This window comes from Vombatus ursinus, unplaced genomic scaffold, assembly GCF_900497805.2.
Source record: "Vombatus ursinus unplaced genomic scaffold, bare-nosed wombat genome assembly UNPS02014810.1, whole genome shotgun sequence".
Classification (NCBI taxonomy): domain Eukaryota; kingdom Metazoa; phylum Chordata; class Mammalia; order Diprotodontia; family Vombatidae; genus Vombatus; species Vombatus ursinus.
In genome coordinates, this window is record NW_020954588.1 from 6,583,459 (window position 1) to 6,603,415 (window position 19,957).

The 19,957-nt window shown below is 36.5% G+C and overlaps 1 protein-coding gene across 2 annotated transcripts in view; it reads left to right on the forward strand.

Annotated features, from left to right (window-relative positions):
- Window positions 1-19,957, forward strand: part of RASA2 (RAS p21 protein activator 2) — a 152,386-nt gene that overhangs the window by 121,966 nt on the left and 10,463 nt on the right. The window contains exons 16-20 of one of the 2 annotated variants that reach the window (XM_027876020.1): window positions 2,371-2,454; window positions 2,808-2,885; window positions 6,609-6,682; window positions 7,279-7,388; window positions 9,051-9,133. In XM_027876020.1, the coding sequence (XP_027731821.1) occupies window positions 2,371-2,454; window positions 2,808-2,885; window positions 6,609-6,682; window positions 7,279-7,388; window positions 9,051-9,133 (429 nt within the window). The remainder of the gene's footprint in view (window positions 1-2,370; window positions 2,455-2,807; window positions 2,886-6,608; window positions 6,683-7,278; window positions 7,389-9,050; window positions 9,134-19,957) is intronic. The other variant, XM_027876021.1, reaches the window with a different exon arrangement.

A 19,957-nucleotide genomic window follows, 5' to 3' on the forward strand; every position in this document is an offset into this window, starting at 1 on the left:
GGTATTCATGGTACCTCAAAAAAAGGTCCTGACCACATCCTCCCTGAACCTTCATTCCAGTGGAGAAGGTGTATAACAGACCACATTCTGAACCTTAGATCAGGACTGAGGTGACCTGCTCATGTACCCTTGGCCCTACCCCCACTGTACCCTGAACCTGGCCCCTTGTGGATTGGGAGGGTCCCTGCTGACTGGCGGTACACCACACCAATAGGTCAGGGCAACAAAGGACACAGCTGGAGAGAGATACTGTTTCAGCAATTTTCTAGTATATAATCATGTCGCATGATCCCTTGGCAAAAATACCAAAGTTTTGTATACAATATGTAGTTTCCACTTTCTCAAAAATGCAGTTACATATTAAATTTTAGATAGACCTGCCCAAGTAAAGTACTCAAACTGAGTTAAGAATGGCTCTAAGAAAAGAGGATTTGTAAGCCTGAGTTCCCTCTAAAGGGTAGAGAAGGTAAGAACAAAGCACTCCCACAGAGGCTTTAGCCACGAGGGTATGATTCCTCTACGTTGAGAGGAGGAGGGTAAATAGGCCATTTAGACGTCGTTGGTAGTGGGATGTCCAAATGGAAGTGTCTGACCAGCATTTAAGAGCTATGAGGGAAGCCAGAGAGAAAAGAATCTTAGTGATGACCTGATTAGTAATACTGTTGCAGGTTGCAGAGAGGTCAGGGAATGTAAGGAGTGAGAATAAGCCATTGGATTTCTTGATCAGGACATCACTGGTGAGCTTTGAAAGAGCAGTTTCAGGAAGAGATTGGGGGGGTAGAAGCTGTATTACTAGAAACTGAGGAGGAATGGGATATTAAAGTAACAAAGGAAGTTAATGTAGTAAACCATTCTTGAGAAATTTGGTGGTAAAAATAAAAAAAGATGTCATTTACTGGAAAGTCAGAGTCTATATATAGATACTAGAGAAAACAAAGATAAGAATTCTCTCATGATTTGGGGACATGGGTAGAGTTGCTGTTTAAAAGAGGGAGCGTCTTTTCATTTGAGAAAGGAAGAAATTATTTTGAGGTGAAAAGAAAGATGTATAAGGAATCTCCTATCAAATGTGCTCAACCTTTTTAGTAAAGTAGGAGGTAAGTAATCTTTTGAGTGGATCAGCATAAAAATGGTTTAAAATAAACAATGTGAGGAATGTAGTAAACCAGAAATCATCAAGAAATAAATAAGAGGATTGCCAGCCACCAGGTAGGGTCCGGGACTTGAAATATGCCAGCCTTCTGTAATGGGGAAGAATAATAGCTCACATTTTTATGACATTAGGCAATTTGCATATGATTTTCTCCTCCACTTTTTCTCCACAGTGACCCTGAAAGGTTGGTAATACAAGTAGTATATCTCTATTTACAGATGAGAAAACTGAGGTTGACACCTATTAGGTGATAGCCAAACTTCTGACTCCATGCCTCATTTCTTTTTCATTTTACTATGCCACATAGAATGGCCTTTCCTCCATTCTTCTGTTCAGGAGAGATGGTTGAACATAGATAGAATATTGAGTTTAACACCAAATTTGAAATTACCTAGTAACAGTCTTTAAGAATTTTATTGTTTTGGCAGAGAATTGTAGAAGAACTTTGTATATATAAACAGAACTCCAGGTGGCCATATGTAGTTACTGAGTTAAGAATTAAATGAAATCTTGTGAATAAATTTAAGTGATGATATAAACATACATACATACACACATATACACACACACACACACACACACGTATGTGATATATTTAATGACAACCCTTAAAATCCTTTCCTTCATCTTCCTTAGATCTCCCTTGTGATTTCTCTCTCTCTCTCCCTCCCATTTAAATTCATTATTAATTTCCAAGGTTTTTCCATGTTTGTTGATATGTAGTCCTTTAATTTCTCTTGTCTTATTAATATAGCTAGAAAGGTTGGTCATGAGTGCCATGGAAACCATTGAACGTATGTAAGACCATTGAACAGAGTATGTTTATGAGCTATTATTTTCAGATAAAAGGGAGATAAGGTGGACATCCTAAAAATGAATAAATCGATGTGGTGTATCAGAAACTTAAGGAAAGGGATAATATGCTTAATATATATTCATTGATTAAATAATTGTCTTTTAAAATCTGACTTTTTCAGGAGAAATTTTCCAGTTGACTTGAACTCTTTAGTCTTTGATTTCTCCAGGTTGTGACTTGAGCCTGAAATAATTTCCTTTTCAGCTGAATCATTGACTTAAATTTATTCTACTTTACTTTTTTACCCTACTGCTTTGGGGAAAAAAATAGGCTCCTTGACCTGTCATGTCTACTTTTGACATAAAGTATATTTGTTGATACTTTATCAAGAACATAATTGCTTTTTTTGAAAATTCTTTAGGATGCACAGACAGTTAGAACATTAACTCTCATCTCAAAAGCCATTCAGACTTTGGGAAGTTGGGGAAGTCTGTCTAAAAGCAAGGTGAGTGTAGTTATCTTTCTAATATAGCCATTTTCAAATCTGTAGCCATCATAACCACAAATTCTTTCTTTCTCATCCCTTCCCCCTACCTTCCTGCAAATAATAATAGACAAAACACAGCAGTCTTCTGCCTTCCCTAAGCAGCTCTCTGCACAGCTTCACTGTGGTCTCTGAAGTAAATCTTAAGGATAGGAGGTGGGAGAAATCTAGTGCAAGATCTGCTCACCCCATTCATTTATGAGACCTCTTCCATTGCCTTTTGGACTCCCTCATGTCTTGTCTTTTGGTGTATGAATCGTGTTATACTGATACATTTAGGCTTCTACTAACAGAAATCTTGTTTTCTTTCTTAGTCAAGTTTCAAAGAGACATTCATGTGCGAGTTTTTCAAAATGTTTCAAGAAGAGAGATATATTGAAGCAGTTAAAAAGGTATGATAATATTCTTCTCTGTTAATACTTAAGAATTCTTTACCATTTGTAATTGAATTAATAAAATAGTATATTTTAGACATGAAAGGCAAAAAAAGAAATGTTTTTCTGTGAATTATTTTTATCATTTTCTCCAAACTTCTTCATGTTGTTTTCAGGGTTAAAGCTAAATTTAATTTCTTTTTTAAACTTTAAAATCCTACAGTACATGCTATAAAGCAGTAAGTCATTCAACCCTGGAAGCCAGCAATTCCATTGTCTCATTGTACAGCCCCAAAATAAGTAAATAACCATCACTATTATGGAATGATTAAGGGTAAGAGAGAGGCTGGTCTGTTTTAATGAAAAGCCCTACTTGTAGGATATTTTTAAAGACTCTACTTTTATTTTCAAATATAATACTTAATTTAAAGTCAGTGAATATTAAGTAAGACAAGGTTAAGTTAGTGGAAAGAATTATAGTTAGTTAATATATGTATGCCACTATATATGAAAACATGAGGTTTCCAATAAATGAAAGTAATGATTCTATCTAGCCGTAAAAAGCACATTGAATACTTAATATTTCAAGCTCTTACTTTGAAAAAGTTGCTGATTTTAGACGTGACTTGCCTTACTAATAATACTTGAAAAACTCACAGAGGAAAATTTTAGCCTGTTAACTGGTGAAGTCTTATCATTTTATACTTGTGGGCAACATGGAGAAGTATAGAATGTAGACAAGGTGGATAGTTGAACAATCAGACCAAAAGAGAATAGTCATTGATGGTTTGGAATCACCGTGGAGGAGGCCCCCAATATACTAGTGACCATGGGATCTTTCCATGGCCCTTCAGTGTCATTAATGTCATGCTTGTCACGTTTACAGATGACATAAAACTCAGAGGGATATCAAGTACATTAAATGACAAAGCCAGTATCAAGAGACCTCAGCGTGCCAAAACAATGGGTCAAGTCAAATAAGATGACATGTAATAGGAGTAAGTGTAAAATACTATACTTAGGTTTTATCGATTGGGAGAAGACAAGGCTTGATTTCTGTGGAAAAACTTTAAGGGTTTCAGTGGACTGAAAGCTCATCATGAATTAACAGTATGATATGACAGCCAAAAAGTAGCTTGGTTTGTTATTAAGAGGTATGCTGTCCAGGATGAAGAATGCAGCAGTCCTGTTGCTCTCTGCTGGGGTCAGATCACATCCGGAATGCTGTTTTCAATTCAGGGTTTTAAGGACAGACTAAAACATCATCAGAGAAGGGTGTCCAAGTGACTCAAGGCAATGCAATATCCAGATTGATCGAGGGACGTATGGACATTTCACTTAGAGAAGAGAAGACAGACATGGGAGGGGGTTGAAGGGGCATGGGAGCTGTCTGCAGGTGCTTGAAGAACTGTCACATGAGTGACTAAACTTGTTCTCCTTGGTCCTGGAAATTAAGAAGAAGCAAAGAGGCAGATTTTAACTTGACATAAGGAAAGACATCTTGGCAATTACAGCTGCCTAAAATTGGAATAAACTGCCTTAAGAACTAATGGGTTCTCCCTTACTAAAGTGATCAGTTAAAGCCAAATGACCATTTGTTCATCTTAGAGTCATTGACTTCAGAGGTCATCTCATCCAGCCCACTTGTTTTGTAGTTAAGGCCCAGGGAGTTTGTCACTTATCCAGGTGTGGAGAAGAATGGGAGGGAGGATATATCAGAAGTCAGATTTTTGTTTAGTTATGGGCTCCGGGTGATGGTTTCTGAAGGCCCTTCCATTTCTGAAATTACTTTTTAATGTGTTTTTATTCATAAAAATTATATGTACAGTGTTCTAGTACCTCTGAAGGTAAGAAATTTGTTACACTGAAGACTATTTTTGGATGTTGCCAGTATATCATACTCAGAGGCAGCATTCAGTAAATGAAAATGACGACAGAAAGATGAAATTGGTAGGTTTCATTTCAAAACAAGAAAAAAGATAGTTTTTCAAAACTAAAACTAGCTATTGAGGCCTTTGAATATAAATTCTCTCTCATTTCAAAAGAACAGGCAGAGCTAAGCTGTCCTTTTATTTCTAGGACATTGCTAAAACATTAGTAGGACATCGTGGGCTGACTTATGTTGGCAAGGTTATGATGCACTATCTTTTGTTTTAAAGATGTGGCCTTTTTTTTCCTGTGTTTTCTGGCTACTGTGTGCCAGGAAATGATTTTTTCTGGAGTTGGTTATGGCTAAACATATGCTGATATAATCAAAATATGCAGTTGATAATGTCAGTCAAGAAAAGATTTAAGAATAGTAGGAGTTTAAAGAGTTCTCTCTTTGCCCTGAATCACCCCCTCACGTTCTCATTGACTGTTACCATACTCCACCCCCAGTGTCAAATTTTGTTCTTGGCGCCTGGACTGGTAAGATTTTTTTAGCCAAATATGCTAATATTCTACATGATTATTGGTCATAAGGCTAGCAGTGTACAGCACTAGAAATTCTAAAATGTTATACATTCTAGTGTCTGATTTTTTATTGGCACTCTCTTAAGGATAGCTGAGCTGGTAGGTGTCAGACCATTAGTCATGTAGTAACTGGTTCCTTCTTTCACACTGATCTACCCTAGTTTACTATTTCTGGCTGTCAGTTCTTTATAGTCTATGGAAAAAGACAATCCTTAGGAGAAGAAAGTCTAAAGAATGTTCCTTAATTTTAGTTACCTACATCATCATCTTTGCTAGGTTTTGTTAAAGAGGCTGAGGTTGGGAAGCTTAGGCCTTGAGTAACTCTGTTCTGTCTAGTTTGTGGGGTGGTCATTTATGGGTCACAAAGAAATGAGGTAGTTACTTGGAGAATCCCTCTAATCCTCCTGCGTACCTCTTCTCAAGGACTGAGATCCCCAAAGGCAGTGTTCTTTGTCTTTTTCTCCCTCAATACCCTTGTTACTTCTAAAAGATTCCATTCAAAGGAGCAAGGAGCAAGTGTCCATGGAAGGAACCTAGTAATTTATTTATTGGCTGGGGAGTACCTGGGTTGAAGAGTCATATAGCCTGACTGTTAGAAAAGGACACTGGACTAGGTGTCAGTAGGTCTAGGTTTGAATTCCAGCTCTTCCTCTTATGTACAACCTTTGTCACTATGAGGCTTTACGTCTCTGTTCTTCTGCCTCCTATCACACATAGTACTATGTAACCTTAAAGTTTCCTTCGAGCCATAAAGCTGATAGTTCTATCAAATTACACATAGTCCAACCTATCTTGGGGACATGAAAGTAGGCCCCAAGATGGTAGGGAACCCCTTTGGACCCCACAGTAAGAATTGTTCCTTGAAGCCACTCTTAGCTTCTTCTTACATACCTGGCTGAGAAGAAGAATATTTTCTCAGTCACTGTTCTTTTCTCTCTGGAATCCAGGTGGCCAGTGGTTTAGGGAGAAGCTTTTTCTGACCACATGGCTCCATTTCATTGGGCAAGCCAGTGTAATTGTAGCTGTGGGACCTATTGATCTAAATTACTATATTCCCTTCTTGCCATGGTGCAGGATACATTTTCCCATAAAAATTAAGTTTTAGAGGATATAAGTTGGGGACCTTTGTGCTATGCAATCTTTGTTTATTAAATTTCTATTAACTAGCAGCTTTACCTTTATAGTGAACAAGTTATAAGTGTTATAAATTGAATTTGAGGATCAGTTTGACTTCTTTTTTTCAGTATGTCAGTAATTTTTATGTAAAAAACTTTTCTCTTCACTTAGTTCTTGGAAGAAATTTCATCTACTGAAAGTAAAGAACCCAGTGGTATGAGTGAGCCAGTACATCTAAAAGAAGGGTAATTTAATCGTGTGTGTGTGTGTGTGTGTGTGTGTGTGTGTGTTGTCATTCATTTATTTATTTTAAGTAATGTTACAGGAAAGAAATTAAACATCATGTTCTAGTGCAGAATGTATGAGCTTGTGGGAGCCAGAATCCTTTGGAGATTTAGTCCCACCCAACTCTGCCACTGACTAGCTATATTACTGTAACTAAATTCACGTAACTCTGTTGCTGTTTCTTCATCTGTCTCAATGCATGAATAATACATTTCATGCCTACATCATTGTCCTTTAAAAAGTTGAAATTACTGAACAAATATAAGGTGATGGTGGTAGTACTTGATGTTTTTACTAAATTGATCTGCAGTTGCCTTTAATCCCAGAAGCACACAGCCAACCTTTTTATGCTATGTAACATAAGTATAGGTACTGAAATAATAAAGATCTTATGCCTTAGTACTCAAGTGCAAAATTCAGTTTATGTGAGATAGATAGGTGAAGACAATCTTCCAAAATTGTTATTAGATACACAGAGCTGTTCAAAGGATAGTATTACCAATATTGAATTACCTAAGTGAGTCTATGGGCCTAAATATCTGCATTGTTTTAACAGAGAAATGTACAAAAGAGCTCAAGGAAGAAATCGGATTGGAAAAAAAAATTTCAAGAAACGATGGTTCTGCCTCACAAGCAGAGAACTCACCTACCACAAGCAACCAGGTAGTTGTGCTTACCCTGTATTGTGGGGTATTTTGATGAGTTTTACTTTAATTTTTTTTTTATTTTTACTTATTTATGGTTATATCATGTGCTACTGCAGATAAAGTTCTACTGGTCTGCTGGGCAGCTAGGTGGTGCAGAGGATCGAGCACTAGGCCTGGAGTCAGGAAGACCTGAGTTCAAATCTAGTCTAAGACACTTAACAGTGTGACCCTGGTCAAGTCACTTAGCCTGTGTTTGCCTCAGTTCCTCATCTGTAAAATGGAGCCATACTGGAGAAGGATATAGCATACCACTCTAGTATCTTTACCAAGAAAACCCCAAAATGGGGTCACAAAGAGTTGGACACAACTGAAACGACTGAACAGTATCAACAAAGGAACAAGATGTGTTGCTTTTAAAATAGAATTTTTTAAATTTACCATTAAAAAAAAATCTCACTTAACACTTTTGTATATAGGTCACATACAAACATATATGTGAGTTTGTATGCACATACATACGTATACATGCACATATATATATACACAACGAACATGAATTTGGACAGAACTCAAGAGGTGGTGAAGGGTAGAAGGGCCTGGTGTGCTGTGGTCCATAGGGTCCCAGAGAGTCAAACATCAGTGAATGACTGAATAACAATAGATGTATACATCTACCCATTTGTAAATAGGTCATTTTAAAAAAAATAAATTTTAAGTATAATAACTCAACAAAAACATTCAAATATGCGAACACGATTTTTAAATGATCTTATCACAAACTCCATTTACAATTTGGTTTTGTTTGTTTTTAGTGTATAGTAACCTGAATAAGATAATTTTTTAAAATGCCTGTTTACTTCCATGTACCCTCTACTCTTCTGTGTTTTTCCCCTTCTGGATTAATTGCTGCTGCTTTACATATAAATAAATAAGCAAACACACACATACATATATATGTATGTATGCATGTATATACACACATACCTATTGCTATAGTTGATATGCATTAATTGTTCTGGTTCTATTTTCTTCATCTTTCACAAAAGACCTCACGTATTTCTAGTGTAAAGCATCTACGTAAGTGTATACAGACATACATCTAATGACCTTTGATTTCATTGCTATAATCACTGTCACCACTAGCACAGATCACAGCTTTACCATAGTGGTTTAATCAGGCGATCAGACTTCCTCAGTGATGAGCCTTGTACTTAGCTGTGTTGGTCCTCAGGTGATAGACATACAAATTCATTCATCTCATACTCATAGCCTTTCTAAAATGGTAGGAGGGCCACAGAGTTTGTACTACGTTAATGTAGCTTTCGAAAACCTAGGATCACCTCCATACATGATGAGACATCCAAGTAGGACTGTGTATGTGTATTGCGTGTGTGTGTGTGTGTACATACATACACACACTCACACTTTTACCTAAATGTGAAATGCACATTTCTTCTAAAAGAACTGTGATTTTGATATTGAAATGTAATTTCTGGGACTCCTTGTGAATATGGGAGATCAAGTAAAGCCCAAAAAAGCTACATATTGGTTAAATCTGCAACAAAAAAGAATATGTAACAAATGGTGTTTATTGTTTTGTCTACTTTCTATTTGCAATTTTCTCATTTTTGTTTTTCAAGATTATTTCAATTCATTTTATATATCCATTTCATTCTTTTAGGCAAAGATGCAATTTATACCATTCCAATCAGAAACATTCTTGCTGTGGAAAAACTGGAAGAGAGCTCTTTTAACAAGAAAAATGTAAGTTATACAAGTAAATGTAATTACCTTTCATTTAATAGGCCCTTTAGTAATTGAAACTTTCTACAAAGTAGACTGTAGGAATTGTTAAAAGTATGTTGCTCATTGTGTGATGACCAACATTGTGTAATGACTGACTTTGATAGACTTAGCTCCTCTAAGCAATGGAATAATACAAGACAATTCCAAAAGACTCATGATGGAAAATGCTATCCACATCCAGAGAAAGAACTATGGAGTCTGAATGCAAATCGAAGCATACTGTTTTCAGTTTCACTGCTCTTTCTTATCTCTGTGACTAGGCAAGTCATAAAGCCTTTCTGGGCCTCAATTCCCTCATCTGCAAAATGCTGGAGTAGATCAGGGGCTCTTAACTTGGAGTCCATGAACTTATTTTTTGCTTCCTTTGAATTCTTATGCATTTTATTTTATACGTTTAAAAAAGTTTTGAGAAGAGATCCATGACAAAAAAAAGTTAAGACTCTTTCCTGGAGGAGATTATTTCTGAGCACATGTTGTTGTCTTCTCAAGAATACTAGCCTCTCAGTTCATAAGTCTTAATTCCCATGAATTAAACCTCTGCTCTACCATAGCCACTCATAAACACAGTTCCACCTTAGACCTTAGCATTACCTCCAAACTGCACCATCTCCTTGGTCTTGAATTCTGGGATTCTCCTTTCTGAACGTTGTTTCCCTGTCCTTTCCAGCAGTCTTATTTCACTTCTCCTAAACCCCTTGCCATTCCCAGACACTCCCTGTACCAGCATCACTCAGGAACTTTTCTTCTTTTGAGGTCCATTCAGGCTGTATTTATTACCCAGTCAGGATTCTGGTAGAGTTATCTGTTGATCTCCAGAATATTCTCCTTCCTTTCTCATTGAATTAAGTGCCTAACTCAGTCTTCGTCTCTTCCTCCACTTCTACCCTCACACCAAAGGGCTTCAACATACATATTAATATTAATATGCCTTTGAAGACTCCAGCCTCTCAGTTCCTCAGCTACTCATTTCCCATGACCTCCTGCTCCACTTTTTCTCAGATACTTATAGAAGTGGTCCTGTACCCTTGCTCTTGCCTTCAGCCACAACTCCTCTATTTCCTTGTTCACGAACTCTGAAATTCCTTTATCTGATCATAATCTTTTGTCATTCCATTTTCCCCTCTATCTAACAACCCTTAAGCCTATCGTTTGTCCTCACTGTGCCCTCCAATCTCTCCAACCCTCAGTTCTTCCCTAGGCCATCACCTCTGCACTAACTACACTCTCCTCCCTCATCTTCACTCCTTAGGGAATGCGTTCAACTCGATGCTTTTCTTCTCAAGTCCCCTGCAGCTTCATCCAGTTGCCAGGATTGCATTGCTAAGGCCCAGTCTTAGATTGCTCCCATCATCTATTGTCTTCACGGCATATCGAACAAGGTTGGGAAAAAATCACCGAAGAGTGATGAGTGAGGCCACTACAAATTTATGATGTAATCTCTACTTGACACCCATCACAGCGTCAACTTCGTAGCAAGGCAACGATTCACTGTCCAGAACACTCACCATAGTGGCTTTTCCAAACCTTTTCATCCCTTCCCAGACCTCCCACACTCCTACCTTCTCAGAAAATTAAGGCCTTTCCCAAGAGTTGCTTTTTGTCACCTCCTCCTCATCTCATATCACCCACATGCCTTCCGCTACTACCTTCCCCTTAATTCCTATCTCACGTGAGGAGGTGATCATTCTCTTTGCCAAAGCAAAACCTTCCATATGCACAAGTGATCCCATTCTATCTTGTCTTCTTCCAGCATATTGACCCCCTTGATCATTCCCATAGTCTCACTAATCTTCAGTCTCTTCTTATCTACTGGGGACTTTCCTGCTGCCTACACAGCCAAATCTCTCCCATTTTCAACCTCTGATCCCTCAATTCCTCATTCCCACCCTACCCCCTTTGATTCATCCATACCCACTAGCTGTCATGTCTCTCTGAGAAGGCAGTCTGCAATTAGTACCTTTAGTTTCTTTCTTCTCATTGTTACCTCTCAGTAGTTTGGTTTCCAACCTTATCATTCAACTGAAACTGCTGTGTTCAAAGTTTCCAGTGATCTAGTTATAAAATCTAGTGGCCTTTTCTCAATCTTTCTTGACTTCTTTGCAGCTTTTGACATTGTTGATCNCCTAGTTATCAAATCTAGTGGCCTTTTCTCAATCTTTCTTGACTTCTTTGCAGCTTTTGACATTGTTGATCACTCAACTTCTCCTTGATGCTCTCTTACCTCTACTCCTTCTTTACACTATTCTTTCCTTCTCCTACTTGTCTGATGGCTGTTCCTTCGCCTGCCTTGCTGGATCTTCATCTGTAGAGCCACGGGTATCTCCCAAGTCTCTTTCCTGGGCCCTCATGTCTTCTCCTTCTGTGCTGTTTCACATAGTGATCTTATCAGCTCTCGTAGATTTCAATTTTCATCTCTGTGCTAATAATTCCTAAATTTACTTATCAAGCCCTAACCCTTCCTTATCTCCAACTTCCTATAGAACATCTCAAACTGGATGGCCCATAGACACCTGAGACTCAACAAAACTGAACTCATCTTTTCCCGCAAACCCTCCCTCCTTCCAAACTTCCCTATTACTGTTGAGGACACCACCATCCTCCCATTTACCCATGCTTGCCACCTATGAACACACCTGATTCAATGTGGAATGTTTTCCTTGACTCCTTAGTCTCTCGAACCCCCTACCAATCTTTTGCCAGGTCCTGTTGATTCTGTATTCTTAACATCTCTCATATTTACCCTTTTCTCTCCTCTGACACAGCTGCCACACTGGTACAAGCCCTCATTATGCCTGCACTGTTCCACTAGCTGGCTGGTTGGTCTTTGCTTGTCTCTCCCTACTCCATTTTCCACTTAGACGTCAAACTGATCTTCCTAAAACGAAGATCTGACTATATCAGCACCACTACCTTCCCCAAACCCAATTCAAAAAATTCCACTTACTCCCTGTTACCTCTAGGCTCAAGTATAAAATCCTCTGTTTGGCTTTTAAAGCCCTTCATACTTGGTCCTTTCCTATCTCTCCAATCTTACACCTCACTGCCCTCCACATACTCTATGATCTAATCACATTGGACTCCTTGCTGACACTCCCCTCTCCTCACTCCCTGCATTTTTACTGACTTTTCCTCACACCTGGACTTTTTTCCCTTCTCATCTCTTCCGGGCTCCCCTGGCTTCCTTCAAGCCTCAGCTGACATCTCACCTTTTATAAGATGCCATGTGCTAGTACCTTCTCTTGGGATGATCTCCAGTTTGTCCATATAAATCTTATATGTACAGTTATTTGTATACTGTTTCCCACATTAGAGCGTGGCTCCTTGAAGGTTTTTTGCTTGTATACCCAGTGCTTAGCATAGTGACTGACAAATAGTAGGCACTTAATAAATGCTTGTCGACTTGCTGGCTTGACTGAACCACTTGGAGTCCTTCAATTCCTTCCTGTTCTCCTTAGCTAGTTCTTCCCTTCACACAACTTGAGCCTAGAGTTAAACATTTGAACTCTCATGTTTTCTACCCTTCAATGTCCACCTCCTCTGCCCTGGTCCTCCTGTCAGTTAGGCTCTGCTGGTGCTTAAACCTCAGTTACCATCACCTGCTCCATTCCTGATCACCGCTGGAGTAAGTCATGGAGCAGAGGCATCTAGAGCCACTGGAAACTCATGGTATCTGAGAGATAGATGGGTAGATTTTGTTAAACTGAAAAAGTAATCATATGTATTAGTAATTACTGATGTTGAGTGCCTTTAAGACTGTCAACCCCAGTTTGCATTTCCTCTTTCTTTTTTATCAGAGCTGGCAATTTTCCCAATCTAATTAACTTAAATTCCGTATTTACTTCCTTACATGGTAGATACTGATGTTACCATCCAAAAAGACAGTCATTCCAGTGTCATCAGTGAAAACACTGGAAAAGTAGAGAAGTACTAAGACATCTGTTCAGTTTCACATCTCTATTTGTCCTTCCAGTTTCTTTTATAAATGTTTTCAGGATGATCTGGCTTAGTTGAGTCTCATGCCAAGCTTTCTGTGGGATACTTTTCCTCCTTCCATGTTATTATGCTTTTTCTGAGGCCAAACTGCTTATACTTTTCCATCATCCTATTCCTGATAATGTTTTACATATTAATTTATATTCATACTGTTGACTTTGCCTTTGGTTACCATGTCTCTCTACTTGTCAAGGAAAAGTGTTTGTTGGTTATAGCCATTTCCAGACTTCATTTTACCTCCTTTTTATAGCACATCATCAGTTTAGATTAATTTTATCTCATAAATAATGACAGTTAATGTATTTCCCCTCCCCCTGAGTCATTTCCCACCTTTCCTAGTCATCTGTATATTTAAATGATTCAGATTGGATCTATCTTTTCATCATCATTCTTTTTTCCAAAATTTTAATGTTAATTTTCTTTTTGCTCTGACCAGATAGTCTCTAACTGTGCACTGATAGTTGATTGTGAAATAATGCCCACAATAATAACTTTTCATTTCCTGTCATTCAATTATAGCCAATTAAACTTTTTTTGTGATTTTGTATAGTGATTGCCCTGTCTGAAATTTTTCAACTCTTTTCTTAGAGAAAGTATTCCCTGGAGACTTTTGCCTCTTTCCCTTCCCAAATCTTGTTTTCACTATTTTTTCACTGTATTTTTCACTATTGTTCCCTATACCTACTTTCATATTAATGTTACCACATTTCAAAATATTATGTCACCTTGCTTTGGAGGATATATAAGGTCCTTTCTAAAGTTGCTGTGGCTGAAGAATTCACCACCTACTGACAGTTTCTGGTGATGAGTAATTCTGTACTTAACTAGACCAGTCTTCCACAGAAATAACCTCTATATTTAACCAGTATCAAGCTGGAACTTTGCAATTGAACTGAATTCAAAAAGTATTTATTAAATTGTGTAGTTGCTAGACAAAAATGAAATAGTCCCTCCTCTTAAGCTTATATTCTCCAGGGGAACTGCTATTTCTAAGGTTACGCATGTCCTCCTAATTGCCAAACCAGTCACATTTTCTTAAATCTTATTTTCCTTGGCCCTTTTGATTACTCTTTCTTGATACTCACTCGCCTGTCTCTTGACTTCCATGGAGCTGCTCTCCCCTGGTTTTCCTCTTATCTTTGTGACCACATCTCTCTCTTTTTATTAAAGTTGTATTGATGTGTTTTATTGTTACATTACAAACATTGCCGCTTACTCCCACTTTGTGAGAGGTCTCTTGTAACAAATGCAATTAAGTAAAACTAGTAAGACAGTGACATCGTCTGAAAGTGCATCCAATATTTCCATCTGTAGTGCATCTCCCCCACCTCACTATTTTTAACAAATTAAGAGGAGTCTGTTTTCCCTTCTACTTCCCATTCCATCAAAAAAAAATTGGGGGGGAGGGGTAATAAATATGCACAGTCAAGCAAAATAAATTCCCTTAATGACCGTATGCAAAAATAGATATCTCATTCTGTATCCTAAATCTATTACTTGTCTGTAAATGGATAGCATAGTTCTTACAGTTTTCAAAGTTGTTTTTACCATGTTGTTGTAAAAATTATTTTACACGTTCTGTTCTTTTCATTCTTCATCATTGTATAGAAGTCCTCAAAACTGTTCATTTTTATATTATAGCATAAATTAATAATGATAATATAATATTAATTGTTTTCTAGTTCTTCTTACTTCTCTTTGCATCAGTTCACTGGGGAATGATTCTGCTTCTTATAAATTTGAAACAGTTCCTTATGTATCTTGGAAATAAGACATTTTCCAAGAAACTTGTTGCAAGGCCTTCCACATTCCATGACCAAACTACTCTTCCCGTCTTTTTCACACTACTTTCTTTCTCACAGTCTACATTCCAGCCAAACTGAACTACCAACTGGTCTTGGATGGTCTTACCATCTTGCACCACCGTATTTGCCTGTTTAAATAGGTTTCAAGGCCAAGTCCTGGAGCTAGCTATTCCAGGAAATCTTTCCAGACCCTTTCTGTTAGAAGTGGTCTCTCTGAACCTAAATTCTGTATCCTTCCCTATAGCAATATATTTTCTAATATTCTTTTGGTAGCATTTAGTGTTAAAAATGCCTAATAAGCCACTGTCTTGTATCAAAAATTCAAAGAAAATTAGTTCCAATAATACATAAACTGCTTTAGTACAAATGTGATCTTGATACATAGACCAAGGAGAAAAAATGATAAATCGATGTCATTAATGACTATTGATGTGAAAATTTTAAATAAAATATTAGCAGAGAAGCTGCATCAGCATATTAAAAAGATCATACGCTATGACCAGGTGGCATTTATTTCTGGAATTCAGGATTGGTTCAGTGTTAGGAATGCTATAAACATAATAGACCCTATTAATAAGAATAAAATCATAATTATAGCAATAAATGCAAAAAAGTCTTTTGATAAACTACAACCCACACCCCCCCATCCTCCATTCCTTTTTAATTAAATACTAAAAAACACAGAAATAAATAGATCTTTTCTTAGTATGATAAATTGTATCAATCTAAAACCAAGAGCGAGCATATAATGGGCAAAACTAGAAGCCTTTCCAATAAAAGTAGGAGTAAAAGCAAGAATGTCCATCATCACCATTGTTATTTAATAGATGGCTAGAAATACTAATAGCTAGTAGTAACACCAACATAAGAAAAAGAAGAAAAGGGAAATAAACAACCAAAAAAGATTTAAGAACTCTGATTAGTGCGGTGACCAACCATGATTATTCCTCAGTACCAGTGATGAAACATGCTACCCACCTCCTGACATAGAGATGATTAGCTTCAGATACAGAATGAGGCTCATATTTTTGGATATGCCAAGCATCAAATTTTGTCTTGCTTACCTGTGCATATTTAATGACTAGAATTTTTTTCTTTCAAGTTTTTTTTGGGGGGGGGGATTGCAGGGAGGCGAGATATTGTGAGTTACCAAAAAAAGTATGTTTACATGTATATATGTGTGTGTATATTTTAAATACACAAAAGAGAAGAAAAGAAAACAGACAAGCAGAACAGGTTTTAAAGTGTTATGTTAATTTGTTACATACTTGGAAGGAGAAACAAGCTATATATGGAACAGATTTCCATCTTCAGGTTATAAAATCTACTTTGTACATGAAAATGACTGTATTATTTGGTGTTTCCTTCTGAATTTTAAAAAAAATAAATACTAGTCATAATAATGATAAACTACCCTTGCAGTTTCCTAGACTAAGATTATACCAACATACCTAATGAATATTAATGCAACATTTTAAAATAAAATATTCGCAAAGAAACTACAGTACCATATTGTTAAGGTCTTACACAATGACCAGGCTAGATTTATGCTAAGAATGCCAAATTGATTCCATATTAGGAAAATTATAAACATAATTAATCATATTAATAACAAAAACAATCCACGTAATGCTTATATTAATAGATGAAGAAAAGGCTTTTGACAGGATACAATACCTGTTCCTGTTTTGTTTTGGTTTTTAACACAAAAAAATCCCACGTTAGGATAGGAATGAAAGGAGTTTTCCTAAAAATGATAAGTAGTATCTAAGAGGGGTAAGCTAGAGGCCTTTCCAGTAAAATCGGGGAAAGTAAGATGACCATTATCACTATAACTATTGAGTGTTTTGCTCGAAATGATAGCTATAGAAATAAGACACATAGAAAAAAAAAGAAATGGAAAGAATGAATACAGGCAAAGAGGAAATAAAATATCTCTTTTTGCAAATGATAGGATGGTTTGCTTAGAGAACTCTAGAAGACTCAACTAAGAAACTAACTGAAACCATTAACAATTTCAGTTATAGGATATAAACCACATGAATCATCAGCATTTCTTTAGATTACCAATAAAATTCAGCAGAAAGAGGTAGTAAGAGATTTAAGACAATATAAAGTACTTAGGAGTCTGCTTGCCAAGATACACTGGAACTAGATGAACATTAAAACATTCTTTATGTAAATACAGATCCAGATAGTTAGAGAAATGTTTGTTGCTCATAGTTAGGATGAACCAATACAACAAAAATGACAACATTATGTAAGTTAATTTACTTATTCAATGCCATAGCATCCAAACTCCAAAAGATTACTGTATAGCACTACAAAAAATAATAACAAAATTCATCTGGAGGAACAAAAGGTCAAGAATAACAAGGGAATTAAAAATTTTTTAAGTGGAAATTAAGGAGTCTTACCAGTAAATGCTCTCAAACTATACTACAATGCTATAATCATCAAAACAGTTTGGTACTAGATAAGAAATGAAGACATTGATCAGTAGAATGGATCAGATATGTGATATACAGAAGTAAATGAGCACATCTGGCAGAAACTAGGTATAGACCAACATTCACACCATATACCAAGACAAGTTCCAAATGGATACATGATTTAGGCATAAAGGGGCATACAATAAACAAATTAGAGGAACAGTAAAGAGATTACCCATTAGTTCTATGGATAGAGGAAAAGTTCATAACCAAATAGGAGATAGAGGGATTCACAGAAGGCAGAGTGGACAATTTTGATTACATTTTTTTTTATTTGCACAAACAAAATCAATGCAGCTAAAATTAAAAGAGATGCAGGGAATTGGGGGTGGGGAGATGGACTCTATTCATCAAGCTTCTGATAGAAGTCTCATTTGTAAAATTATATATAAAGGGAAATGAGTCAAATGTATGAGAATAAGAGCTGTTTTCCAATTGACAAATGATCAAAGGATATGATATGAATAGGTGGGTTTTGGAGGAAGAAATAGCCAGATTAAAAAAATGCTCTAAATCTTTATTAGAAAAAGGCAAATTTAAACAATTTTTAAGGTACCACTTCATACCATAAGATTGGCCCAGTTGACAGAAAAAGGGAAATGACTAATGCTAGCAGGACTCTGAGAAAACAGGTTCATTAACCCACTGTTGGAGCTTTGCACTGGTCTGGAAAGCAGTTGTGAGCTATTCCCAAAAAAGCTATTGCACTGTGCATATCTTTTGACACAGCAATAGTACCAAGTCGGCACCCCTAAGAGATCAAAGAAAGAGGAAAAGCACTCGTATGTGCAAGAAATATTTATGACAGCTCTTTTTGTGATAGCAAAAAATTGGAAACTGGGGCGGGGAGGGGCAGCCATCAGTTATGAAATGTCTAAACAAGTTATGGCGTATGAATATGATAGAATAATATTGTTCTGTAAGAATTGATAAAGAGTTTGGTTTCAGAGAAACGTGGGGAAGATTTGTATAAACTGATAATGAGCCAAACAAAAATAATAATTTATACAATATCAACAATATTGTAAAGATAATCCATTTTGAAGGACTTAGGAACTCTGATCAATACGATGACCAAACACAATTCCAATGATGAATCATGCTGTCCAACTCCAGATAGAGAGCCAGTGGACTCAGAGTGCAGATTCAAGCATATATTCTTTCTTCTTATGGACATGGTTAATTCAGGAATTTGTTTTGGTTGACATGGTGAATAATGGGTTTTGCTTTTCTTGCCTTTTCAATGGGTGGGAGAAATGGAAAAGAGAGAATTTGGAATTGAAAAGAAAATGAAACTGAATTCTTTAAAAATGGCATCACTAACTATTCTTTGATCCCAAGAAAGTTTTGTTTTAGGGATCAGCATCAGTCTAGTGCAAAATAGATGAATAGTGGCAAACAGTGGTCTCAAAGCAAGGAGTAGGGAAAAGAATTAAATTTGCAATTTTGACATAATGGTTATTGATTCATTTCAATTAATAATTGTCAAAATAACAAGAACCTTAAACTGATGACTCCAAAAGAAATATTTTCTGGCACGAAGAACCCTTTGGAGAAATTACAGCTCACATTTATGTAGTAGTTTACAAAATTATGGGTAAATAAACTTTATCTTTGCCATTTTTACTGGGTTTCTTGGTAGATTTGCAAAAATAATATTATCAGGTAATAAAGGAAATTTACCTCTAAAAACCAATTTTCCAGATTGAAATTTCCTAAACTTCAGACAGTTCCTCTAGGAAAAGCTTCTTAACCTGGGGTTCATGAATTTTTTAATATACATTTTAATAACTGTATTTCAATGTAATTGATTTCCTTTGTAATCTTAAATATTTTATTTTGTGCATTTAAAACATGATAATATTCTGTGACACAAAAAGAGTTAAGAATCTCTGCTCTAGGGTTTATTGTTCAGTTCTTCAGAATTGTATTTTAATTTTCTCCTTAGCACCACTTATCTGAAAAGTGTGCTAGAGTCCTAATCTATTCCTTTGAATAGAAGGAATTTACCCCTCTTTTAAGACCCAGATAAAATACCATCTCCTTCCATTACACTTGATACATTTCTTTGTGTACTACTGATGTTTGTTTTGTATTAATCGTTTTTAGTGTAAATACCCTGTGTCCTCATAGATCATAAGCTTCTTTAAGTAAGAGATCATTTCTTAGTTTTGTAACTTCCTCAAGGACCTCCTTCAGTGCTTTGAACCTACACATATGTTTAACGGATAAACAAATGTTGCTGTATAGATGAGCTCAAGCTATAGCAGTAGTGTCTGATGAAAAATAATACAGAAGGATTCTTAGTTTTTACTTTTTAAACGAGAGTAATACAAATTTTTTATTAATTTATTTTGATTTATCAGCAATCACTTCCGTCAGCTTTTGAGTTTTAGATTTTTCTTCTCCCCCCCCCCCACTCCCCAAGACAGCTCACAATCTGATAGAGGCTATACATATACATTCCTATTAAACATATTTTCACATTAGTG